This window comes from Acanthaster planci, linkage group LG15 (genome assembly GCF_054643075.1).
Source record: "Acanthaster planci isolate LZ-2023a linkage group LG15, COTS_SCS, whole genome shotgun sequence".
NCBI lineage: Eukaryota > Metazoa > Echinodermata > Asteroidea > Valvatida > Acanthasteridae > Acanthaster > Acanthaster planci.
In genome coordinates this window covers 2,894,477-2,921,686 of record NC_141791.1, presented here as the reverse complement: position 1 = coordinate 2,921,686, position 27,210 = coordinate 2,894,477, and the positions used below count along the sequence as shown (strand labels likewise).

The 27,210-nt window shown below is 43.5% G+C and overlaps 3 protein-coding genes across 5 annotated transcripts; 2 read left to right on the top strand and 1 right to left on the bottom strand.

Moving 5' to 3' along the window:
* Positions 1–79: 79 nt before the first annotated feature.
* On the bottom strand, positions 80–19,352 carry cyb5r4 (cytochrome b5 reductase 4). 3 transcript variants are annotated; one of them, XM_022226394.2, is made up of 14 exons: positions 19,164–19,352; positions 10,314–10,661; positions 9,738–9,838; positions 8,609–8,702; positions 8,222–8,296; positions 7,504–7,561; positions 7,284–7,341; positions 6,945–7,038; positions 6,586–6,618; positions 3,773–3,904; positions 3,467–3,607; positions 2,772–3,078; positions 2,117–2,377; positions 80–1,690 (listed from the first exon to the last, which is right to left on the bottom strand). In XM_022226394.2, the coding sequence occupies exons 2-14, from the start codon at positions 10,585–10,587 to the stop codon at positions 1,636–1,638; spliced, it is 1,683 nt and encodes a 560-aa protein (XP_022082086.2). In that variant the 5' UTR covers positions 10,588–10,661; positions 19,164–19,352; the 3' UTR covers positions 80–1,635. The 3 variants fall into 3 exon arrangements, with proteins under 3 accessions (XP_022082086.2, XP_087002828.1, XP_022082087.2); XM_087146702.1 differs by lacking the exon at positions 19,164–19,352 and adding an exon at positions 13,290–13,312; XM_022226395.2 differs by lacking the exon at positions 19,164–19,352 and adding an exon at positions 11,521–11,640.
* LOC110974389 (cell adhesion molecule 2-like) lies at positions 13,817–15,800 on the top strand. The gene has a single exon (XM_022225989.2). The coding sequence runs from the start codon at positions 14,040–14,042 to the stop codon at positions 15,255–15,257; it is 1,218 nt and encodes a 405-aa protein (XP_022081681.2). The 5' UTR covers positions 13,817–14,039; the 3' UTR covers positions 15,258–15,800.
* Positions 19,353–21,482: 2,130 nt separating the features above from the next.
* LOC110974654 (placenta-specific gene 8 protein-like) lies at positions 21,483–26,734 on the top strand. Its single transcript, XM_022226460.2, has 5 exons — positions 21,483–21,640; positions 23,592–23,745; positions 24,107–24,194; positions 24,660–24,799; positions 25,604–26,734. Exons 2-5 carry the CDS (start codon positions 23,620–23,622, stop codon positions 25,709–25,711), a joined length of 462 nt encoding a protein of 153 aa, XP_022082152.1. The 5' UTR covers positions 21,483–21,640; positions 23,592–23,619; the 3' UTR covers positions 25,712–26,734.
* Positions 26,735–27,210: the final 476 nt, after the last annotated feature.

Below are 27,210 nucleotides of genomic sequence, written 5' to 3'. Positions count from 1 at the left end.
AGCAATAAGTGAATAAATTCGTGTCAAAGTCACTTAATAGCAGGTGGGCTATTCAGGGTTAATCGTTCAAAAATAATGATTGTTATTAAAATATTATATACTTTATTTCACTTGAATCCACAATAACCAATAAATCTGTGAGAGTCAAACACGGGTACAACTAAAAGAGACACAAATTTCAGAAATATTTGAAAACCATATTCTTCCAATTTCGTCTCGAAGAATGTCGAACGACCGGTGCTTTTCATTTGCTATACTGGATGAAAGACCCATACACATGGGCATTGCCACGGGAGAGGGGGAGCTTCCCCCAACCCCCCCCCAAAAAAAAAATGAAGAAAGAAATATGAGAGAGAAATAAGTGCAAAAGAAATGTGGAAAAAAGAGATGACTGGGGATGAAAATCACCAATATGCTTGACCCAATTCCCCCCCAATTTAAAATTAACCCCCCCCCCTGCACACACTACTGTATAACTCTTAAGACTTCATCAGTTTGTTGCTGACAGGTGCTTTGCCCCTCCCCAAATGACTTGGCTGCAGCTTGAAATTAGGCATGAGTATGGCTCTGGCTGCAGCCATTCTCCATACGGTCATGTGTGATGTCAAGCTGTAGCCACATACGTGTAAGTTGGACAGGGCCTCACTCTAAAAATTCTTCTGAGCCCTTATACATGTTATAGGAGGATTTTCACACTTCATAAAGCACCTGGACAGAATTTCGAAGATGCTTCACATTGTCGAATATTAAATGACAATTTGACAGGAACAAGGCCGGTGCTGATAAAAAGTACGCCACCACAGACTGGACAGGACTACTGTCAAGCATCAACTCAAGACCTTTTCAGTCAAAATTACAACTATTAACAGTTTTCATAAAATAACACATCTTTCACAATAGTGCAACACACTTAAAATCGGTCTAGGCATTAACTACATGATATATTACATGTATACTCGTAATAAAAAATATAAACAATTCTTCACTCCCTTTGGTTAAGCTGAGTTTTGGAGTGAAAAGGATGAAATTTTAGAAATGTTTCTTTAATAATCCCAGAGGTAAAACAGTGGAATACAAGTACTTTCTCCAGTCACTCATTTCTGGTCACTACAAACTCTTCCAGTGTCTTCATACTGGATTTTAAGAACTACAAAATGAAAAGGTTTGCTTCATAAATCCTCATCACTTGTCTCTTTTAAACAGACGGACCATTTTCGTTGTTTAGTTTTGCAAAGGTAACAATAAGGGCACAATACAAGCTATTTCAACAATTGATGGAAATGGGTCTGAATACGTATAAAAACTTCACTTGGGCCTTCATCCCCATTTGGGCAGAATTATCGACGGCTCGACAATTGGCAAAGTACACGGGACATCCATAGTCATGCAGCTAATAAGCTCCGTGATCCATGGCAAAATGCACAAGGGGTGTGATGTTTTCAAGCTATCAGAGTATGTATTGGGTAGGCCCCCCCTCCCTCCCTCCTTCCTTCCCCCGCCCACTCTTGGGGGATGCAAACTATCTGGAGGATTTACCTGCAGCCCTCAACGGACCGTCACTACTACTGACCGAGGGCTAGACCCGGGGGTTATCACAGGCTGAGGCTGGGACAAGCTATGATGGATAAGACCTCGTCAGGCAGCGAAGACATGGATCATCTCGTCTGTGTACCCATGGGCCTTGGACAACCTAGGAAGTGTGAGAACGTCAGGCGTTTATTAAATCAACGGGAAATGACCCTGAAACTTATTCAGCGGGGGAACGGCTGAAGAGAGGAAAGGGGCAGGATGATAGTGATGATTATGATGATCTAAAAACTGCTCCCTTGATTTGCCAAACTGGGGGTACAGGTTGGGGGGTGATCAACAGCCCACGGAAAAACTTTTGGAGAACTTCATTTCCGAACCTTTATGAAAACATATGCTGAGGTGTGGAAATGGACTGAGAAAAATTTTACATCATGGCTGTGTTCTAGAAAACTGATGCTTGAATAATCAGGGGGTGGGATTTGATGTCAGTTTGGTGTAAACTTGGTTGAAATAGAAACAACAGAGTTTTTGCCGTAACAGAAGGAGAAAACGTTGATGGCAAGACCGAGGTGGTCTTCGGTCTTACTTGAAGGCAAGTTGGGTGAAGGGCGTGGGGCCACATATACAGGTCAGGAATCTCTCGTTGGGGTGCCGGGCGGGCCGCCAGAACAAATCCTCCACCAGCTCCTCCCGGATCCGCCCCTTGGGCCCCGCCCATCCCTGGTCGGGCTCCGACAGGACGTGAACCACCTCGAGGCTGTGCCGCCTGGTCTCGGCAAGTTTGGCCAGGTCGTCCCTCCAGGGTATGTCCGCCTCCGTCTTGTTGAAGAAAATTAGCTTGACGCGTCTGAAGAGCACAAACGACAAAACAAATCAGGCTTCACGTTAAAATAATAAAAAAGTGGTCTGCAAAAGGTTTCCCAACGACACAAGTGGGCGGAAAAATAAAGGCACAAAACAAATAAAAGACTAAGGGGTAGAAATTAAAACCAAAAAAAAAACCCTGGATAAAAGCACGAATGTGCTTGAAAAGTATCTCGGTATTCGCCCCCTCACTCCTTTGGTGTCAGTCTCAGTTTGCTGCCGATGAGTGCTTGGCTTTACCCCCCCCCCCATCCCGGTAAAACATCTTGCAATGCCCTTTGCATCCGTGAGCTGTGGCTACAGCTGCTGGCTGGTGGTTTCTTCCAAGTCTCCAACAACAGCTAGCCACAGCCATGACTTTTTGGACGAAGCCTTACTTGGGTCTCTGCCGCTGCTCTCCCAGACTCCACTGAAGCAGCTTCACCATCGGGGTGAACCCCGTGCCGGCCGCCACCAGGGTCAGACGGTCGGCCTGTTGGAGGCGGGAGTCCACGAAGCTCCCTTCGTAGTCGCTGACATCGACGGTGTCGCCAACCACGAGTCGCGCCAGGCACTGTGTCAGTTGGCCGCTGGGGTAGATCTTGATCATGAGATGGATGACCCGGCCTGTTGCCTCAAGTGACGGCTGGCTATATGCAAGTACGGATGGTGTTATGGCTGTATAAGGACGGCTGAGCTCATTACCTCCAAGAAAAAAAAAAACACCTTTCATAATAAACTCTACAGATTTACTCCACTACCTTATCAATGAATTCCATGCATGAATCCATCGATTGACTTCAATAATAAACCAGTTCTTCAAGCAGTCCGGCTGTCAAAGTTTAGTTTGCAAAACTTTGCAACTTCTCTAGCAAGTCATTTCAACAGCAAATTAAATGCTCAAAATCAAGTGCACCATGGGTCTTTCAAGAGCACCGAAACCTGCCTGCAAGGTCGGCCCATCAGCAAAGCCATAAGCCTGGACATGTTTCAGCCGACGGGACATCAGTGGCTTTATTCACGCATGACCTTGCCTTTTTGAAACACCCAAACTGGCTCGAAGGGCATTTACTGACAACACTCTATGGCTTACCATCAGCACGGACTCGGAGGTGGACGTGATAACCCATAGGCAGACACATCCGACAACCCGCGGGCAACTCAAGACCAAAAAGCTTGATGTCATGAGTCAAAGGTTGACAGCTAACAACCTTACAACGTCGAAACACTGGCTCTAGAACAAATAAATAAATAACATAATGCATACAAATCATTACTGTCAATGAAACCCAAAACAGGAAAAGTCAGAAAAAACTTTCACACTTCAGACGTGTTAGAAAGCTCTTATGAAATCAGGGTTCATTTTTTAAATCAAATGTATTGACAGGTGTATGATTACCTTTGTCAATTCTTGGGACTAAGGAGTTGTTTCCCTCGAGAGCTTTTCCCAGGGAAGCCCACTTGACCTCTGGATTTTTCTTGTTGACAACAAAGATGACCCGGTGAATAGGACCAGCAATCACTCTGATACCTTGAAGGAAGAAGGTATCAGACTAAAATTAGACCAATTCAAGCACTGCTCAATTGACCTTTGCTCTTCACTACTTCACCGAGATGACAAAAACGACAAAACTCAACTGACCCTAAAATCACGGACTTGTAAATCACTTGAAACCCCTAATTTTATACAACAATTTCTTTGTTTCTGAACTTGCACGTGGGGATCATGCAAAATTTTCTAGAGTCTCGGGTTGCTTCTGAAGGATCTAGAAAGGTTTAATGATTACAGTTCGATCCTTCAGGTATGACAACAGAAAGGTATTATCTGTCATACAGATAAGGGACGGGATCAAAAATACAGAGACCGTTTGCACGCGTCCGCACGCGTTCCCTTCCGTTCTGCACGCCTTCCCGTTCACCCCCGTTCCGAAGAGCACTTCGGAATGCGTTCCTGCCCGTTCACATGCTTGTGTGATTCAGAGAGTATTGTTATGTTAATTGGCCGTTCCTCTGCGTGCGAGAACAGCAGCGTCACAACAAAGATGCGAAGAACAGGCATACCAGCTGTTCTTGAGTCTTGGCTAAATAAGTGTTAACAGTGTTTGGTCCCATAAGATTTTTTTCCTTCCTCTTAGAAAATGCTCATGTTGTCCCTTTGATATACCGACTTCCCACATTTTATACATTCTTAATAAAATACAACCCGGTCAAAGTTTTGATTAAAAAAAAAAGTCGAGGAGCAATGAAATATATTTTGATGGGTTGGGTGCTTGGAATAAGAAAAAATGTGAACAGGTACAGGAAAAAATAAAAACCACGCGTCGTCTTGGTTTGGACAGAAAAACGCCAAAGAGGAAAGAATTTATATATTTGATGGGTTGGGATAGATGCTCAGAAAAAAAATGCAGCAGTGCCGGGAAAAAATAAAAAGCACAAGTGGTCAAGGTGTGGATAGAAAATAAATGCCAAAGAGGAAAAAATGAACATATTTGATGGGTTAGGATGGATGATCCGAAAAAACATGCAGCGGTTCCGGGAAAAAAATAAACACAAGTGGTCGAGGTTTGGATAGAAAATAAATGCCGAGGAGGAAAGAATGAACATGTTTTGATGGCTCGGATGGATGCTCTGAATAAAATATACAGTGGTGCCGGGAAAAAATAAAAACCACAAGTGGTCAAGATTTGGATAGAAAAGAAATGCTGTGGAGGGAAGAATTAATATTCTTGGCGGGTTGGTTGCTCCGAATAAAAAAAGCAGAGGTGCCGGGAAAAATTTTAAAACTAGACCTGGTCTAAGTTTGGATAAAAAAATAAATACCGGGGAGGGAAGAATTAATATTTTTGGCGGGTTTGGTCCTCCGAATAAAAAAGAGCCTTGGTACAGAAAAAAAACCTTGGAGAAATGCCGAGAGTTGGGTGCTCCAAATAAAATAACTGGGCGGTTGAGCAAGTGAAAAATAAAAAAGTGTCTCGGCAAATCCGGAAGATAAAAAAATTCTAGAATAAATCCACCCCAGCTCTGCAGGAAAATAAATCTTCTGAGGAGTGATTGACAGCTCTATTGTTCCATTAGACACAATGTATCTTTTTAAGTATTTGGGTCATGCAGGCTCTCTGTGAAGATGCCGTTCGGGGCAGATACAGCGATCGTACATCCTCAGCCAATTACTAAGTTGATTCTTTACAAGTAAAACAGCCATTGGTAGGATACACTTGCGCAGTCCCAGAGTTATTTGTGTGTGTTGACCAAACGCTTAACGGCAGACTGAAAAGTTGCTATTAAACATAAATTCCGACCCTTAAAATCTGTGAAGCACAAGTATCCTTAGATTGTTTTTTAAATGTGCAAAGGCAGGAATATTCTTTTTGCTGGAGGTCCTTAAAACTAAAGATTAAACATCTCCAAAAAGAGCAGCCAGTTGGGGCTGAAATGTTTTCGCCTAGATCTCAATGACAGAACTCTGCAATGGTAGAATAAATTTGTGAAGGCGATAATGCGCTCTGATAGGGAGGGATACAACCTGGAATGAAACATAATGCGATCGGCAGGGCTCAAAATTCTTCCCCTAATTCTAGTGCAAAGAGTGCTGACATTGTAAGCGCTTAATGTTTTTTCTTCAAGTTCAGTATTGGCAGGCTCCACATACCGAAAATAAATAATGGCGCGATCGGCTAACCTCAAAGGCTGGAAAGATCTTTCTACTCCATAACAAACACACCACCCCCCCCTCTCAAAACTTTATACAATGTATATCTTTTTGCTGATAAGCAAAGTATTACTTTGTGGAATGCAGCGTTTAAGTACTCTACATCAGAGAATTAAAAAGAAATGTCTTAAGCAGAAGAGTGACACAACATTTAATTTTCCCCGCCATCCGCTGTTCACGGAGAATTTTATTTCCTATCCATGGAGGGTTGTTAAAACACCATTCTTGTTTCGGGGACTTCACATTTTCTTCACATAGGTTTTATGCCACCATGGGGGCCACAACATCTTGCTGTGTGCACAGACCGTGACAGGTCTTTTGTTGTAGAGGAACGCAAGGGAACGGGAGGGCCGTTCTCACGCGTGCAAAGTGGAGAAGCTTGAACAAAAGAATGCGTTCCTGGCGTTCGTACGCGTGCGAACGGTCTCTGTATTTTTGATGCTGTCCCTAACAAAAGGAACAAATACTGTGAGAAATGGAAGCTTTCAGAGTCATCTACTGACCTTCGTAGTTACTTGTCACATCCTCGAACAAATCTGGAACAAAAATGTTCACAGTGGCAAAGATTAATGTATTATTAGTTGATGGATTACATCAACTAAAGGTTAGGGTTTAAGGCAATGACAGTAGGAAATACTTTGCAAAGACTTGTTCGGAATACTGGTATGGAATACTGAAGTGCGACGTCATTTTGACGGGGGAGCGTTGTGCAAATGGGTGGAGTGCGCGCGTGTGTTGGTCCTCGCGCTGGTTCTCGCGCTAACGTCTCTCACAAGCAAAATTGAGTGCGTGACATGTTCACTTTGGTACTCTATTCCGGGAGAAGGTACGAGTACGAGTTGAGAATGAGACAAGAACTCACCGACATGCACCGTGTAGACATGATCGTCTAGGAACAGGGTCACCCGCAGGTCACGATGCTCCCTGTCAATCACCAAATGCTCTGTGGACACACACTGGCGGGAAAGAGGGACATCAGAACTAAACCTGAATCCAAATTTGATCCCGAGTAAAACAAAAAGATGCTACCCGAGAGGCATCTCAGAACTCTAAACCTGCAAGCTCAGGGCATCCGTTCTTAATTGCGTGGTTCTTATTTCCCTTATTTTTGGCTCCGAATGAGAGAAGACACCTTTTCTATGCCGCCGACCCTGTCTAGAAATTCCTGAGTCTCTAATTCCTTGGTTTGTGATGTTCTTACCTTGCATTTTGCATAAATTGTGACGGTTATCTTTCCACTATTCTGGTACCAGTCATACCTGAAATTAAACCAAAACAAAAGCAGATCAAGGTCTGTAAGCAACGGCCAGTTGACTCCGACTTGGCCGGTGGCTTGAAAATGCAAATCGCTTGCCCTTGTTATTAGACCTGACCGTACAGCGCCCTCGTTCAGTCATGCAGAGAGTCCACAGCCCACTTACCTTGCCTTAGGCTTCTGGCTATCAAGAGGTTCCAAATCTACAGAGGCGGGTTGAGTTCCTAGAAATAAAGAGTGTAACAGAGAGAGAGAGAGAAGATGGCAGCTTGTTCAGAGAGGAACTACTGATAGTGATCGGGGATGATAAAAGTTCCCAGAAGATGAGCCAATGAAGGCAAATTTCCTAAGTTTGTTGTAAAACAAAAAGTTAAAGATATTTATATTTATTTTGAAATTTAATTCCAAATTTATTTTCAACAGTTGACACAAAGATATTTCATAACATGGCCGATATGACTGAACTTTGGAAAAACACATAAACTGCGATGCTGCTTTAGAACTAGGGCTTCAGAAAATGTGTGGAATAAAAAGAAACCCCACTCAGGACTGTGGAGTGTGATGCAAGTAAGTTAAATGTGTATTTTAAGACTGAGCCCGAATGACTTGGCTATGGCTAGCCACATCATGCACATCTGGAGGAGCCGCCAGCTAATGGCTACATCCAATGCCCATAGACACGTGTGCTCTTGCTAGCCATGGTCACACAATTTGACAAGGTTTCCACAGGATTTCTCAGGGACTGTGAACGGTAACTGACTTCAGAGGTAGCCATCTTGCGGGGCAGTTGTTTTGTTCCACATGGAAACCTCCTTTGTGCATACCCTGTGGAAAAAGAGCACTGGCCAGCAACATGGCAACCACGCAAACCCTCTATTCCTAACCTGTATTGACTGGAGCTGGGGGTGCAAGTGTTGACGCCGACGGGGCCCTCAATTCCCCCATTCTCTTTATAACACCTACGCAATCGACAAAAGAATCCAATTGTCAAAGAAATCATTTCAATCAATCGATAAATCATCAACAGGTGCGGATTTTTTGGAGGTGGTGCAATTTAAAGCATTCTGAGGAATACCCGACAACTGTTCCTTTACGTCAGCTTCCCTTCTAAGCTTTTCTTCTGATGGAGTGAAAATTCCTCTACCTTACAGCTCGGCACTGCAGAATTTGGAGCATTTCTTATTGGCGCAACCTTTCCTTTTCCTCACCAGAGAGGGCGCACTTGTGCACAAAGTTCATGTCAAGGGAAGGACTTATTGAACTACACGTACCTTTGCTGCTTGGCTTGCTGAGGTCAATGCTCTTTTTCAGGGGACCAACGTAGCATTTCTCCAGCATGGACTCCACATTCACCCACTGGTGAACCTACAAGAACCAAAACGAGCACCCTACCATTACCCGCGGGTATGATTCTCATGGGACAGTGATCACTTGTCAGGCTTCAATACGGACGATTCACAAGAGTGCCCCCTATGAATTTGTAACACGTTAGCCAATCACAATGCGCGAAATCTAGTCGACCCAATGCGCCTTTGGAAAGGCTCGACAAATTTTGCTTACTTGCATATCTGGCCCTTTAGTGGCTAAAATTACACAATACCCCTTCTCGGTGGATAAACAAGGAATTGAAAGGGCCTGGGTTTTGCATTGGAATACGGTCAATGCTGTCTTTCAGATGGTTGTTTTGCTTTCTTATAAAATTGTTTCATGTATCAAAGTGCTTTTTGTTGTCTACATGAGTAAGAACATGTACATGTATGTGTACATGTATATATGCAAATTCCTGATCGTCCTTGAATATTGAATTCTGATTGTCATTACTGAACATTTGCAAGTGATCCAACACCAAGAAACATTTCACACTTGTCAACAGGTTTGCAGGTTGTGACTTGAGCACACAAGTGGAATATTCTGAGTTCTTACAAAGTTGTCGTCTCTTTTGGCAGTGACAAATGGGTCGAACAAAATTTTGACCTGTCAGTTTTGACATTAAAATCGACGTCGATCTTTATCAAATCTACTCTATGGTCCCAACCCAGTTCTACAGCCTCCACGCTGATACACATGAAGAACGAGTTGCAGTGCTCAAGGCAAGGCAGAAATGTAAAACCTTCATGATGGTAACTCACTCGTCCCTTGTACCGTATTTGAAGCCACAAACACTCTTAAACTTTACATGCTCTACGACCTACACTGCACTGTCTCCCTTGCAGGTCCGTCAAAAAACCTTCATTCAATAATGCCCCCACAGTTAGACTTGGTATCTCTTGGTCCCTAGTCGAGTAGCCAAATAGATCAAGTCTATCTAACTCTATGCACTCTGTAGTTTCTCATCTACATGTACATAAACTTCGTGACGATGTTGTCATGATTGTAACTGAGCACACGAGGAAGACTCACATCGTCGAACAAGCCTGTTCCGTCTCCACCGACCCCTCGCATCATCTCGTCTTCTCCCCCGGGATGGAAGCTCATGTAAGGCGTGACGTTGTACACCTTGCCTGCAAAAAGAGTGGAACCCCAGTCGGGCAGATACTATTATGCCTATAAGGAAATCAGACTGGCGTCACGGCTGAAGAAAACACTTTTGGGCGAGCAAAAAAAAACTTAAAAGCATCACTCGGTGTCTGCAAGCTTGCTTGCTGCAGGGCTGATGCAGAAGTTACGTCCAAGCATGTTGCGTATGCTTTGTGCATGCATATAATTATGTAACCCCTCAAAATTAGAAATGGCAATGAATGCAAACATTTGAAGAACGTTCCGAGCAATATTTGCTATGTCCCTATGCTGGAGTACATTTGTAACAGGAAGTTGATAGGTGTATGTGCAGATTCAGACGAAAATTGGAGGTGTGTGCTCCACACTATACAAGTATGCAATATGGGGAGCGTGCAATCCGTCCTTTACCACCTGTACCTCTAGGCAGAGTGCAAACTGCATAGATCGGCTACCATTTAGGATTATGGCTGACCTCACCTCTGATGCTCATCCAGGCGTCGTCCACTTTGTTGTGCCGGGCCAGCTCGTCCACGCTGACGTGCCTGACCTGCCCACCCACCCCGTTCAGCTTGCGGCCCTCCCTCTGCCCCAGCCGGATCCAGTCCATCAGGGAGTGGCCCGGGGCCAGGGCCACCTTCCGGGTGCCATTGGAGGAGGCATTACCGCCGCCGCCGCCGGCGGCACGCTGGGGGGAGTTGAGGGAGGGAAACTGGGGCTTGGGCACCTGCAAGCCGCCTCCTGAGCTCAGCATGCTGGTATCTAGTTGTCTGACGGGACAACGTACACGATCAGTGAAGTGTTGCCGTCCTAAAGGACGAGCATGAACTGCAAGAGACAAAGGACAATTAAACTCAACAAATCTGCGGGATGTTTGCAGGTCGTCATTTGACATTCTTCTTTATGCAACAACTGTGGCACAATTATCAAAGTGAAGGGGGGGTCAGTCGTTGGACCTGCCAGAAGTGGGGGGAGGGCATTCCTGCCAGTCAAAAAAGTTACCAGGAGCAGATCCAGAGGGGACGGAAACTCTTCAAAAAACACCCAAAAAACAAACAAAATTGGGAAAATAATAAAAATAACTCAAGTACGTGCACCAATATCATTGTAAACGAGGGGTGTACATCATGTAATGTTTCATTACCATTTCCGCTTGTCCGCAAAAAAATGAGACCATAAACAAAATTTCCGGCCTGACCCCCCTGGAAACTTCCTGTATCTGCCCTTAGATACATGTACATGTACCCCTCCCCCTTCTGCCAATGTCCACATCGAGTATCGGATGTGAGGAGTGCACTCAACAGCTGTGCACTGCATTTCTGCACTGTTTCAATTGCTCGTCTTCCCGTCAACAGCTACACGGTGACCACATGGACATGATGGATATTTTCTTCTGTACACATGTACACTGTACATGTGAACATGATGAATAAGTTTTACTCTTTGAATAATGTAAATGATTGTGATTTTGAATTGATGTATTTAAGATTTCGTAAGGTTTTATCTTATGTTTACTAATTAACTGATACTTGGTTCTTATTGCATGTTTTACGATTCTCTTGTAAAGCGTTTTTAGATTTTTATAATGGAAGATCCCAATCACAGCCAAGCTGCCATCTCACGACACAAACCTCATAAACAAGAGTATGCACCTGTAACACACTGTATCCTTCAGACTAATACTTACATACATCTACAGAGCAACATGTACCCGCACAAGGAGCTTCTATACGATCGAATGCACTCCCTTTCAAACTTTTCGGTGCAGAATTACACAATTTATCACGTGATCTGATAATACATGTACATATTCACACCTCTGCAGTGCAACGGAAATTCTGCCAATTCCATGGCCGCCCCACCCATGTTATGTACAATGACCTCGCAAGAGAACCCTTGTCAAAATAACAAGCTGACCTCGAGATGAATTGCCGTCTATTTGACAGCTCGCCTGGAAATTTGATTTTGCTGGCTTAACAAATAATACATCTTTAGGCACACACTGCTGAGTTCGCACTGAAGGCGCTGTTGCATGTAATAGGGGTGCTGTGTGCCATGTACATTGTATCATTTGAACCCTAGTCGGCCCATACAAAGGCCAACATGTACATGTACGTACTTGTACGGATGTGTACCTCCATGCTTGTCAAGAGAATCTTTATTTTTTTTTACATGTTTTTGTTCCTTGGGCCTTTCTGCAGATCTACAGCAAGGGCATCCTCAATGTGATTTTCATTTCCAAACTGACACAAAGATGTGTAGATTGTGTTTACATAAGTACAGCCAGTCAGCATCGGATTTTCTTACCTGAAAAAGCTGCTGGGGGTGGGTTCGTTTTACCCACAAATTCTTTAACCTTGCAATTGCACTTTGACCCAACAATGCACGACGAATTACAACGTCAACCGCAGAAATAAAAAAAGAATTCTTGTACAAGAGTACATGTCCCCCATGGAACAAACGACAATTATGTGAGTTTACACGTCATCCGGCGTCAAGTGGTTTAATGACATACAATGCCCATCCTAGGCCAAGAAAATCAGGAACCATTTTAGGCACAAGAATGTCTGGCTCACATTGAATGTGCTTTTGATCTTGTCAAATTGCAGTTTCATACATCTCTACATGATGTCACTGTACATAACTCTTTGTGCTTTGGTTATGATTATCACACTTTTATGCGATTTTATTTCATGTCGCATTTCTTGGTACCAGTAATCCAGGGACACAAATATTACTTACAAAAACCTGCCATCTGCTTCTCTGGGAAACCACGGCAACTGAGGACTCTCCAAAAATTGGAATTTAGTTTAATTGGGGAAGAAGTTACTAGCAAAATGTCTCCCCCCCTACAAAAAATGTACCGCAACGCCTTCAGACTGGACTTAAACCACAGAGCTGTACCAAATAACTACATGTACATGTGCGTATAATTTCTTGAACAAAGTGAAGAGAAAAAGTGAAATAAAAGCTTACAATTTCTTTATGGCTTTAGGATGGCTACATGTACATTGTACACATACGCACTGTACATGTACACGTATGTCTGTGTTCGTATTCGCATTGCGTCAACAAAGTCGATACGCCAAGAAACTAAGCATATGTACAGTACAATAATCAGTAATTGAGCATTTTGTTTTGACAGTATTAACAATGCAAAGGGCACTGCAAATGAATTTTGCTGAGGCGAACATTGACAAAAAAACACACGGTTAAGTTACACATGTTCCACTTGCTAACATCACTCGGAATTTGTTCCATTTTACCTGTGCATTTGACCGGTAAAAAAATGTGCAAGAATTCAATGTGTCTGCACCAGCCGGTGTCAAATCTTCTCTGCGCAGGAAATGAGAAGTCAGCGTTGTACATGCGCGGGTACATGTAGTCATTTCATTTTGCTGTATGTAAACATCAACCCGCTACACTACGCACATGTCTGCAGAACAAACCACAGACCTTGAGATGGAGCTCAAGCCAAGAATTCCGCTCCCTGCACTCCACGGAAAAATCATTTCCCACAATGTAAACTCCAGTTGTAAATCAACTCAGAGGAAGTGACCACAGACAGTGACAGGATTGGTTCAGGGACAAACAAAACCCAACTATGGAGTTAAGAGATGGTGGTGACTGTTAATAATATACAAAATTCCGAAGCGAGGCTTGAGAAAACGAAGCATACAATGTAGTGTTTTATTTGGCATCTGTTTACCATGTTAACAATGAAACTGACAATAAAATTGGTCTCAATTTTGCAAACATGTTCCAAACCAAATCTCTTTCGTCTGTCTCAAGGTTTGTTTTCTGACAAATTTAAGTTCTGCAGAAACTTGGCCACTTGAAGCAGCCGGCGTCGGTTCCAAATTTATACAGATACAAGCCACTCAAGCAAACTGGTACTCCCAGAGGAAGGAAATGTGTCAAGACTGTGGGCCAAGCCTGATTTAACCTTGACAGTGTAACCAAGCAGGAACCAGGAAACCATGTCACTACTGGAATCCTGCTATGACTGGTGACTGCAGAGATACACTTAAACACGGGACTCCAGTTACACACATGTACTTTACACTGCTAGAAAAAGATAGGTACATGTAAGTGTAAATAAGTTTCCACACAGTCAAGATTGCTACAGCTTCAAAGCTGCTACGTTTTCCACACGACATACATGTAGCTCAGTGAGTACCTGGTGAGTACATGTAAAGTACCGGTATGGCAATCCAATTGGTACTTCTGCATATGTGTCTCATGGCACTGCAATGCAGACTTCTCAGTGCACAAACCAAGTTCACAAAGGAGCCGCGAGATACGACTGTTGAGGTAGGTGGCACAGCATCGTTTGAGTGTACCTTTGCCGAGCTGCCGGACTGTGAGAGTGTTTACTGGGTTCAGTCCAGACAGAGCTGCGCTGCAAGTAGTACCTTGGCTACCTGTCACACTGCATTACCGAACGAACGAGTGGACAAGTCACGGTTATCTGTGTCCTTTGATGAGCGTGAGTACACCATGAAATTAAACATCACCAACGTGACCATGAGTGACGTGGGGCACTATGCCTGTTGGAGCTTTCATGGTGGCCTATCTTCATGTGGTCGCCTGAGAGTGGTGAATCCGCCAACCCCGCAATGTTCGTCATCGCCTAGCGATCCTAAAGTTGGTGATACCGTCACTTTGGACTGTCGCGTTCCCATGAATGCGACCGTGCCAACTAAACTGACGTGGCACTGGGAGACGTCCAGCAAGGTGAAAATCACCAACACCGTTCATCCCGGGATGAGCTCCCAACAGACGCATGTTCTGAGAGACACTGACAACTACAAACCATTCATGTGCATCGCAGGGAACAGCCTAAGCACGGGACCGCAGTGTTCTGTCTACCCACTCCAAATCCACCTGACCGTCAGGGTGGTGTTACTCCCGACTTCCGCTGGCAACAACGGCATCGCACTGAAGTTCCTCTGCCACACCCAGTCCATTCCTGCCACGACCCGTCACATGTGGTCACTTCTATACCCCGCAAACTTCACCAATGGCACTGAACCAGAATGGCTGGATGTCACAACCACGCAGGGTCGCTACCAGGTCCTCCAGTCGGGACGGTATCTTCACATCAGCAACATCACCCGGCGGGACGACGGACTGAAAGTGAGATGCTTCGCTTCGAACAGTGCCATGAATGCCACAAGCAAACCGGTGACGATCGTCAACTGCGCAAACACCAACTCGTTTGCGTCAAATGTGACACACTGCACAGTGACGACAAGAACTCCCCAGACGGACAACAAGATCCTCAACTACGCCGGAATTGTCACAATTTACGTCATTGCGTTCCTGGCGATAGTGTCTGTTGTCTTTCACATCTGGCACATCAGACGAGAGAAGAAGACACTCATCACACAACTTGAACTGACGGAGCGGCAAAACTTTTGAACTGTGGATAATCCAACGGTAAACTAGCCACTTGTGTAATTATGACAGAACTACATTTCACTTTTAAGAAGAGGGTGCACTTAGGGGTTCTCTGGCCCAGAGAATGGGGGATCTGATCCTCACTGAGAATTACATGTGACAAGACATACAGGTACATGTACACTGTACTGTACTTCACCTGTATTGTGTCCTTGAGCAGGACACTGTACATGTATCATGCTTCTACCTCCCATGTATCATATGTGCATGTGCGGGCCCTTTTCATTCCTACACGTGTGAACAAGCACACCCTAAAAAATGAAAAACTGAGAGGATGGCTCCGCTGCCAGTGGTGGCACAACTGTGGAAGACACTACAGCACAGGTACATTGTACATGTACACCGTACTTCTGCCAGATTTCCAGCCTCTGCTCTGCGAGACAAGAACAAGCATCAATGACGGTAGAATGATTTTCAATGTGTGTATGTGGGGGGGGGGGAGTGGATCCAGCCATGAGACAATCATGCCATCAGGCATCAACCATTAATAGACCAATCCATTAAACCCCAGTCCAAAAAGTGGGACCACTGGTCCCTCCCTGGTCCCCTCCCCCTCCCACCACCAATGACAAGCATGCATACCTTATGTACATGTACACATGTACATGTGTACACAACCCCTTTGTCTCCCGTAGGGAGACTGTCTGCCAAAAACGCTCCCTCTCTTGTCCATACACAGACCCTATCACACTGAGTAGTACCTTGGCTACCTGTCACACTGCATTACCGAACGAACGAGTGGACAAATCACGGTTATCTGTGTCCTTTGATGAGCGTGAGTACACCATGAAATTAAACATCACCAACGTGACCATGAGTGACGTGGGGCACTATGCCTGTTGGAGCTATCATGGTGGCCTATCTTCTCCCACCACCAATGACAAGCATGCATACCTTATGTACATGTACATGTACATGTGTACACAACCCCTTGTCCATACACAGACCCTATCGCACTGAACAGTGCACCTGACAGCTTCCTGGATTTTGTCAAGATGACGCCGATGGATCTTTTGGGTACTTTTTGTTGGTACATGTACATGTACTTCTGTGTCTATCTAAAAGGAGCTTCAACCTAACCTTAGAAGTTTTACACTTGCAAAACAAAAAATTAAAAAAAAAGTTTAGCTGCATTTACATGCATACATGCATGAGAAATAAATACATTCATGTATGTCAAAATGTAATATATTGCAACTTTGACATAAATGTGTGAAAAAGTTTTTTTTTTTAAAGAGAAGGCTGGCAGACTAAAAAGAAATGACTGGGAATGAGAAACCTTATTGTTTACTTGACCCAACTCAAATGCAGACTCAAGTCAAGCTGATCTTGAGAGAGAGGCTAACACAAACTACTGGAAACATGTTCTACACAGTGATAATATTTTTCAAGTATACTGCACATACCCGTACAAGTTCTTCTTTGTTTTAACAAACATATTTTTTCTGTGCAGGTTATTTGTAAGAATCTGCCATGTGTCCAAACTTGCTGCTTTGTACAGTTAACTTTATTTGTAAGACTTTGAAATTTAATAAATGTATTGCAAAAAGCCTTTGTATTTCTTTCATCTGTACATGTTTGGGATTTTTTTTGGGGGGGAGAGGAGTAAAGATATTATGTCTGGATGTAATAAACTGTAACTTCTGTGACTGTATCTATGGTTACCAGGTTGGTTCCCTAATTACGCCACCTATTGTCAAGTCTCATCGGTTTTCAAAGAGTAAGAGGCAATATAAAGAGACCTGGCAACTATACCGTCATGGACGCAAGTCACATTCAGTTCATCCTACGTGTAGTTTCAATCACAACTGGGATTTGTGACCATTTGCCACAGGAGATTAACCATTATTCTGTGCCAAATGATCATGAAAATCAGTCTACCTCCTGCGTGACCCAACTCGGCTTGGCCTGGAAAAAAATCCTAAGAACTACATGTGCCATGGTGCATCAAACGACGGAAAATAATTCACCAGCCTCTGGAAGTACAGGTGCTGCGCCACTTTTTGGCACCCCCTGATTGCCTGAATTGCTTGTTTGCTTTGGTGACATCTTTGAAGATGGGTCTATTTTTGTCTGGTACAACTGAATTGCAGGAAATTGTAAGAGGCTATGTTTTTCCCATTTGCCCAGCTTGTGCAGGAAGAATTGCACTACATATTTGAACTTTAACATTACCTTAAACCATAATTTACATGCTGTTCAGTCAATAATCATTTTCTGATTTTAAGGGTCCAAATAAAGTAATATGACTGAAAAAAAATTGGCCTACCGGTACCTTTTAACGAGGAAATGGTCATCTGTTTACTTCTGGTCACATTTTTTTTAAACAGTCAACACGGAGCGAATACTACAAATTCCCCTGCTAACATAGTTGCAATATTTAACCAAATCTTGAGATACATGTAAATTGCAGGATAGACCTATGTTCTTTTTCATTGTGTGAGCCATGGCTCTGAAGGATTTTTTTCTAAAGAGAATGTTGCATACTAACTCCACTTCAGCAGTTATGTACAAAGTCCGGAAGGAATCAAGAAAAGTTTCTAAATTTTTCCTAACAAACTTGGAAATTTTTCTCAGTCCCAGGTGGACGTCTTTTCAGCATTTCTGCTGACCGTTTTGAGATGATATACATGTACGATGAAAAAAACAGTGAAGGCAGGATGCAACATTATCTCCCATTACTGGTACATATAGGTCTGAATTCCATCTTGCAAATACAAATTCACAGCGGAAATGTACACGTATCGCTAAATATGCGAGCATGGAACCAGACGAAACTGGTTTCTGGTAGTACAAGCTGAAGTCCTAGTAGGCCTGCCTGTACCCCAAAACACTGTGCAGGTTATGTCAATAGGGCAGCGCGGACATCCGGGATTCTCGCAAAATGACAGGTACTACGCCGGTGAAAACAGTGACCTTGGCGACGTACGCACGCACCAGCCAGTCCGAGGAGCGGGTTATACAATCTTTTCTTTGATCTGTACCTACACGCGCTCGTTGCAGTTTTTTCCGACCGGCCGCGGTGTGGTTGCTACCTGTATTTTTGTGAAACTCCCGGGTGTTCGCGCTGCCCCATACAACAACAAAACCTATGTGTGTACAATGTACATGTACTGTATCCAGACCAGTTAAAGGTCAAATTTCCACTGCCCAATTCAGTGAGGATGAGAGTACCAGTAGGCCTAAGTACATGAAGAAGCTGCACATCACACTGGGATAGCTGTCCCTCCATTACAACCTACTATTTCAACATAATCAAGCATTCTATAACGATGGCCTAAACACAGTGCATGTTCATGTACGTGTACTTGCCAGGACAGAAACGACCTCAACGACACTGACACTTGTCTGTGACCGGCTACGTGATGATGTATTTAAGCGCATGTTGAGGAATATGAGCTTTATTTATACTCACCATCATCAAACGTTAATAAAAGCAACATGTTTTTTCAGTAACTTACTGTACAAGTACTTGACCAAAGTCCTCATGCCTGAATTTTCTTTTAATAGGGTATAATGTTAGGCCCACCTCTAGTAGTAATACTGTGTGGAGCATTACCTAGTTTTAGTCCTCTTTTTTGAAGTTTGGACTTAATTAATTTTAATCAGTCAGTCCAAAATCGAAAAAGAGGAATACCATACCACCAACGCTCCACTCAGCAGAGCTAGCTAAACGTTTTATGCAAGTCAGCTTGTACTCAGTACTTTCATTTCAGACCGTACGTGTAAATGTACATGGTCACGTAATGATTGCGTGTGATTGGCGGCATGTGATTGTGACGTTTGTCATTATACACTAGGCCTATTTCCCGACATTTGCTGTCAGAAAAGCAGGCTACATTCTCTCCCCCCAAAAAATCTACTCACATGTCACGAATTCCCGGCTTTGACAATGTCACACAAACTGACCACAGAGGAAGGAAAACAAGTTGCAGCAAGGCAGGTTCGATCCAGTATCATGTGCGGCGACAATAACAAAATTCTACACACGTTCAATCATGGACGAAGGACACAACCTCCACGGTTCAATGAACAAGTATTTAGTAAATATGTAACGAATCAGATAGCACTAGCACGCATGATCACCATCGAGTCACCAACAAAAATGTCTTGCCTCTTGGTGGCGCACTGTACAAAAATGAGACTTGCTTTTATCATGTCTAGGTCTGCAGACATGATCTGTGGTGTGTCCAACCACGACCGTGCACTATGGGATGCACTACATGTCATTTTCATGTACTATCCTAGAAAATGGCTTTATTGTCGAACCAGTAGTCGTCACGCCTCGTGGAGGCTGCTGATGGAATTTCGGACTTTACCTCCTTTTGAAAACAAAACCTCCACATTTAAAGCCTTTGTGACTCAGGGCAAGTCAGGTTTCCTCTGCGTGTTGTGTATAACTTGAACCATAGAAACTAAACTCCGCGCCAGTCCGGCCAGCCAGCCAGCACAAGAGTGCATTTAAACAAATTGGCACACTAGAAATATCTTGCTCAACCATGCACGGGGAAAGAACATAAGAGAGAACGAGTTCCATATACATGTTGGCCTATATCACTTATTAAGCCTATTTTGAGGTACGCCAGCCACAATAAAAGGGCGCTCATAATAAATTACCGTTTGTAGGCTTATCATTTTGTACACTTCCAGGCTCCTTTCCCGGGAATGCAATTCTGGCTTTCAATTTTAGCAGTAAGGCCCAACAGCTCATGATCCTCCAACCAGCGTCTAATTGGACGAGGTTTCGAAGTTGCACCTGAGGAACGAGGTTGAAGATATCTCTCCTCCTAGCTTAGCGAAGTAAGTTTGTATTATTATTATTTATGTTTTTAGAGCTTGCAAAGTAGCGATTAACTTCCAATTTCGCGAACATTAGGTGCTCAATACACAATATATAACGAGTTAACGAACATTCATACCTGATATAACTTTCACATACAAGCTCTCTACTGGGGATTGTTAAAAGGAATCACGATCATCGAGCCCATATCAACCAAAGATTAGTGTCGCTATATCTTCGATGTCAATTGGGTAAGAGCGAAAACGGGGGGGGGGTAGACATTGTAGTACCAACAAACCGAAAGCTAAAAGTACTGCAATGCTACAAAGCCTGTCCAGAAGTGAAGCAGTCATAAAGACCTGTTTGTAAAAAAATCCCTTAATATCATTGCAATTATCATAAATCAGTTCTCGAATCCTGTGACAGACACCAGGCTATACTAACCATCCATCCAGGCACCGGCCTCTCATAACCAATTCCTCCAAAGACACCGACAAGTTCTCCTTCGCGCCAACTGCAGTCCGGCTCTGGAATACCCTTTCCTGTTGTAGACATCATCACTGCGCCATCAGAAGTCGTCTCCAGGGCCTAGGGTATGCATTTCCTTCAACCATCTCCAAGATCGGACCTTTTAACTCGCATTTTGTTTGTTTGTTTTTGTTTCTTGTTTTTTGTTTTATTTTTTTGCTTCCCCTGCTTCACATGCGCCTTATTAACTTCAACCTCAAGGTTGAACTTTCTAGAGGACGGCGTATGTAGATGCAGAGAGTTATTGGCTCTCTATTTGATCGGCTGACTTATGGACAGATCCACTTACTAATAAACACTTGCATGACCTTATGCAACCCGTCTAGGACTGGGGCGAAAAAAAGGCTTAAAGTTTACCTGAACTGCTTCCGTGCCGTACCACAACATAATTGACTGCAGTACAGCGTAATGCCCCCTTTCATTTTTAGGGATGGCGTGGGCACACTGTTAGTTAAACATTAATTTTATTGACAGTTTTGCGAAAGTGGAGTTCAATGTGCAAAATATGACTTTTTATCACGTGACCAGGGTGGCTATTGGAGCTAAAGACCTCTCTGAATAGTTGAGATTGTTTGGTCTGAGAATATCCAACTTTATTGGCCTCAACAAATGACTGTTAACCTCCCCTCCCCCTTACACTCTCTGTTCTGCATCCATTGTCAACAAACTGAGGTCAGAATGTGGGACTTTCCCACTTCCCCATTGGTCCACGCAAGCGCTAATTATGCAACATGTGCCTCGTTGCTACACGGAGGTCTCTCGACAGAGGAGTATGAGGCTGCGTCGGAAACAGTTACCTCGAGCTAGGTCTAGGTCTGCGTCAATTGAAAATATGCGGGAGGTACGCCGAGCGCAGACATAGCCGTAACTCTGGAAGACCGTTTCGGCCGCAGCTTAAACATGCAGTCTCGGGAAACCGTGTTGCGCATTAGTTTCTGTTCAGCGCCATCTTGTCTGCTCGCGTGAATACACCTAACCGGTTGGCTAAAAGGACTCAGCGGAGCCTCAAGGAAGCTCAACGCGTTCTCGCATCTGGGTGAGTACTGAGCATGCCCAGTCGGCACATCTCAAAGGAATCCAAATGTTTAATTGAAGCTTAAGACATCAATATCTTGTGGTGTTGTCCATTTGAAGCAGACCTGTGTGACAACTGAAGTTTTTTTCCCCCATTTCCATGTGTTTCAAAAATGTACACCGAGACTGAATTTGCCAGTGAGGTTTGCAGCCGTCCGTTGTTCTTTGATGGAAACTGTATAAAAACTCTACTTGTTTTATTAAACGAGAGCTCAGCGTGAGAACTTTGAGAGAAAAATTGAAACAAAATTAATGTAAAACCATGCGCAACGCACTGTGATGTCTAAACCCATGTGATCTGAAGCTTCCGGGTGAAGATGGCGGTTCTTAGGATATTTGAAACAAATCAAGTTGCAAGTTTTTGAGCAGAGTTTGAACAAACCTGCAGGGAAAAATATATGCCAGACAAATGTGATTCGTATGAGTTGGAATGATTTGTTTCCGATATTTAACAAAAAATACACTTCCTCAATTAAAAAGGGTTAAAATACGACTTTGTATGTAAGTATCCCCAAATCACGAGTGAAGCAACATGTCGTTGACATTTGGGCTTGTGAATGTGGTTTATTTCTACCGTTTTCTGTAATGTCATTTGTTAAATGTAAGCCTACATTAACCAGTTGGCACCAAACAATCGACATTAACTTACTGACATGACCACAACTGGTCCACCAAGGCCTCGTGAAATTTCGTTTGCTTCGGTTTTGTGCGTTATTTGCCCTGTAAAATCTGCAATTGCTCCCTGACCTAAGCAGGAACGAGATTCACACTGCGCGATATTTTAATGTACGGTACTTGCTTGCAGAAATAACTCCGATCCCCTTACTTCAAACCGAGAAATGGAGTTTTATTGTCCTTGTTGATGTTCACAGCAATGTACCCTCTGGGTGACAAAGGCTTTTGTAAATACCACTATAGAAGCCATCGCAAACTGACAAGGGATCGCGCACGGAATAGCAGGTTCAAGGTTTCCTCGTGTGGTGGGTAGTGGATTTCGGTGCCTCGATCGGCCGACGTTCAGGCTTCGTTTTGTGACTTAAACCACATAACCCCCTATGATCTCAGCTACGCGCAGGTGTCAGTTTGTCCCTGACGAGTTGAACGTACGTATAATTATAACTCGAGGGATGTACGCGTGTCAACAAGTTCACAGTTTTGGAGTCCGACGTTGAAGCTGCCGCTGGCAGTAGACACAGAAATTCGATAACTAGGCCGCCATCAGCATTGACTTGACCTCGGAATACAATGTGCTCATAAGCCACTCCCCCGTGGCCAGAATGTTTACCCTTATTGTCGCATTTGCAGGCGTTGGAACCACCACAAATCAGTGATATTTTTGTGTACTTAAATTTCGAGTGGCACATTCAATTCCTGTTCAAACATGTAGCGCACTAAAGACGCACACTCCCTGAAGAATCCAAATATTGAGTCCAACACAAGAGGCTTCATTCTCCACGGTAGTTTTTAGACCAGACTAAAGCACAGACTTTGTTTCGTTCAGATCGATTAAAAATTGTGTACTGACAATTTTCAATTTTCATTCAAAGCCGAGCCCTGAAACAAAGTAGTCTGACTGGTTAGATTTTATCTCACACTTTTATTCACCCCGCTCATCGCTTTTGTTTGCCTGTTCATGCCAGTTAATTGTGTTTCTTTTCTTTTCTGTTTTTGAGGAGGAATTAAGGATTAACGAGTGATGGGTGAGAAAAACCGTTTTTGATAATTTAAAACTTTTTCCGCATTATAACATTGAAAAAGAAATCAGTTACAAAGGGACATTTTAGGGAACCTTATAATTGCCCCCAACACGTAATAATCTTTATGTTCAAAGACTAAAACATTCCTTCGTTTTTATGCTAAATCCGGAAAACATTCCACTTCGACCAAGTTTTCTTGTGTTACTTTTACCGCAGCAATTACCAAAGACACTGAGGCAAGCCAATGGAGCCGGCCGGTGTGATAATGAAAGAACCCATGGCCTACAGCCATACCGATGTGGCACTGCACATGGCACCCACGCCGGCGGCAACCGTGGTTACCAATCAGCCGACCACTACCATCATAAACGTAGGCATCCTCACAGCACCAATCTCGGCATAGTTCAGTCGTATGAAAATCCTCCAGTTTCCATGTCTGTTTTTTCACACGCCCTTTTGGGCCTAAGGGTTGAAAACTCAAGCGTGTAGAGGCTCAAGGGCCAGAGTGCACTTAACGTATAGGAGTTAAGAGAAGACATTGAGCACTCCAGCCGTTAACAAGCAATTTTAAAAGCACCCAGTACAGTATACTACGAGCAACTCTTCTGTATTATGCGTCTTTCTCGTAAAGTAGGAAATTGTTCGTCTCAAAGCACCATTAACGACTTGGGGTTCGCAAGAACACTAACACACTAACACGCAATTTTTTTTTCGTTCCCCACGTCATCCAGTTGGGGCAAAACAGCTTTCTGTACCCCCGTGGCATACCACGTGACTGGTCTACGCCTCTCTGCGGCTGCTTCGAGGATTGTGCTGGATGTAAGTTTTTCTGTCCCTAACAATCCCGAATCCTCCGAATTACATACACCTTAGGGTGTTAGAGTTGATGATACTACATCCATTGGGAAGCATTTTAGGATCTCATCTTCAATACGTACGGCGTTTGCATGAAGGCAATTCTCGACAAAGTAATCAATTTCTATAAAAAGTTAACCAGTTCAAAAAGAAGTACTTGCTTGAAAAGAAAAGATTGGAAGACCGTTCATCGTCCAACCATAAACAAACGCAAGAGAAGGAAAGACCCTCGGTGTGTCTGACTGTTTCTCCCGCAAGACTTCAACAAATCTCTGTTGGTGCTACAGATTTTTAAAGGTTAGTTGCGACAAGAACCATGGAATCCATCCACAAGAGTATGTTTGTACGGACCGGACGTTTGAAGGTGTGTTATGATCAATACTCTAATAATTTCTGAGCTCTTCGAAATGGGACCCATTTCATTCGCAGGTCTGTGCGCCTTCTTCTTTTTCCCCTGCTACGAGTGCCACGTGGCCACCAAGATGGGCGAGAACTGTTGCACGCCCATCTGCGTGCCAAACGGCACCATGGTGATGAGGGCGCACATCCGTGGGCGTCATAACATTCAGGTATGCGGCTCTATTGTTAATTAAACCTGTGTCCTTTTTCATAATAATTATCCGATAAACAGCTAGTTCCCAGCCCTTTAATTAATGTCGATACGGTACAGAGTGGGGAATGTTCCCGCCGTTTGAAGTATCGCCACCGCAAACCATGCATTTCGTAGTCGGTCGCGAACCAGAGAAGTGCAGTTCCAACCAAAGGCGCCTCTGTTGCTTGGGAAATTGCGCCCTCTCTTGGTTCCGCTCGGCACGGATTACATTGCCACCGCTGACGTTAGATCTCGTTGTGGCAATGCTCAGCCACAAACACCGAGATTGGTAAATTCAGGCTGTGGTGGGGCAGAAGCCTTGACTCTAAGATCATGGAGTGTGCGCAGTCCCAAGACTGTGTCACGTGCAGGCAACGGTCCAATAGGGAGTGGGCATAAGAGTGTTATAATTGCGCATGTTTAAATTGTTTTCACTTTACGGATGCCGGTAACCGTGGTAATTACCCTCGAACTGGACCAAGAGAAGATGCAATTTTCGTAGCAACGCAGGTTCCTTTGATGGAAACTGAATCCGCCAGTTCACAAACAACAAGCTTCAAGGCTTCATTGCTAATGAGCACTCCCCACCAACATGGGTCTTTTCAACCGATGAGGGGGTGCTTCCGGTCAAAGCGGATAGCTCGGCCTTTGAGCTAATATTTTTTGCGTGAATCGAAACAGTGGCGTGAGAGCGTCAATTCGACCAACCTTAATGTACGAAAGTCACAGAAACATACTGAAACGTAGCAACATTCTCGTGACATATTTTTCCGATTTCCAGGGGACACTGATCAACGACTGTTGCACGGCAGCTTTCTGCTCCCAGTGCGCGTTGGCACAGCTTTCCCGTGAGATCGATAACATCAAAGGCGGGCGTGCCGCACCATAAGGAGGCATCGACAGCAGACATCAAGGCCAACTGAATCAGAATTTTAGTAGCACTTCCTTTAACCAAGAGTCATCATGTAAATTTCCTTTTAAAAAAAGGTCAGAACAACGTGTTCCAATTTTTTTTCGTGTTATAAAGTGGTCAGTACTCACTGAGTCGACTATCAAAGAGGCTCGCACGCAGGTCTAATACATCCACAGACACTTCTTTGTAAATTAGTAAAGTTGATTCGTAATAAACGATTAGCACTTTCAAACACAGAGAGGTACTTAAAATTAAGCACAGAAAGGTAATTGAATTAGTTTTGAGATGACTTTGCAAAATATCACCCTTCGAATTATTCATTTGATTTTGAACACACGATTGTGCATATTAATTCATGTTATTAACTTGTTTCCACATCGTATGTATGTCAGTATCTTTTGTTTGCCGCATGGAAGAATTAGCTATCCATGCGCACCACTCAACTTTCTTGCAGGCTTTTTTTTTCAGATTTTCAATCTTCAGATTTTGAAAAAGGCCAAAATTACGAAACGTATTATTAGTTAGAAGACATGCCCTTTGAAGAAAAACAGAATGCTGTAACCTGGTTTGTTTGTTTGTAACTTCCTATTTTATAAAACTTTTTTCATTTGTTCCATACTTTCTTTTGAGGTTTTTTTTATTTACATGCCCTCAAATTATCGTCCCTTTATAGTGCAGTCATGTCATGCAGTATTGTATAATGTAGGCCTATATAGCTCACGCGTTATCTGGGGCACTAGAACGTAATAATGTCAGATATTTGGGAATATTTCCAAACAACGGTTTACAGTATCGAAGCTTTTGAGGAAGGAAACACTTAGGATGTGACAATGGGGGGGGGGTTGATGTGTACCAATCCATTTGTTAATTTCACTTAATCTACTTGGCGCTATTTTTATTCTGGTAAATCTTTGCACACGGAAGCAACGCCACACTAATCATGAATCATTTATAATCTGCCCAACAATTAAAACTGAGTACAATTTTTCATCAAAGAGACCACGTTTTACGTGATGTATTATCGTTTACGGAAACTTTACACCATCCCCACCCGAGCTACAAAGGACAAATTTTGGCCAAAGACTCCGATGTCGATGGTGACTGTTGTATATAGCGCCCTCATCGTAAATTCTTTTCAAAAATAGTTTTCTAGCTGGGTAAGCGAGCCTTTTACACACGATGGGGCGCGCTACTTCTAAGGAGTCAAACTATAACAATGCTCAATCCACTAATGATTTCACCACACTACTTTTAGTCCCTTACTATATTTGCTAAACATCCGAGTATCACGTAGAAAAACGAATGCTGTTAGATTGCTAAGGCTTCGCCTTGGTTTCTTCTAAGGGCAATCACGTTTGGCATGCCTGATGTTGCCTATCTGCAATCAACTTTATAAGGCACAATTATTGTAGACAGTATGAGGCCGCTAATTTCTACTGTCCTGAAGCATTATGGTTTCCGATCCGTCTCGGCCT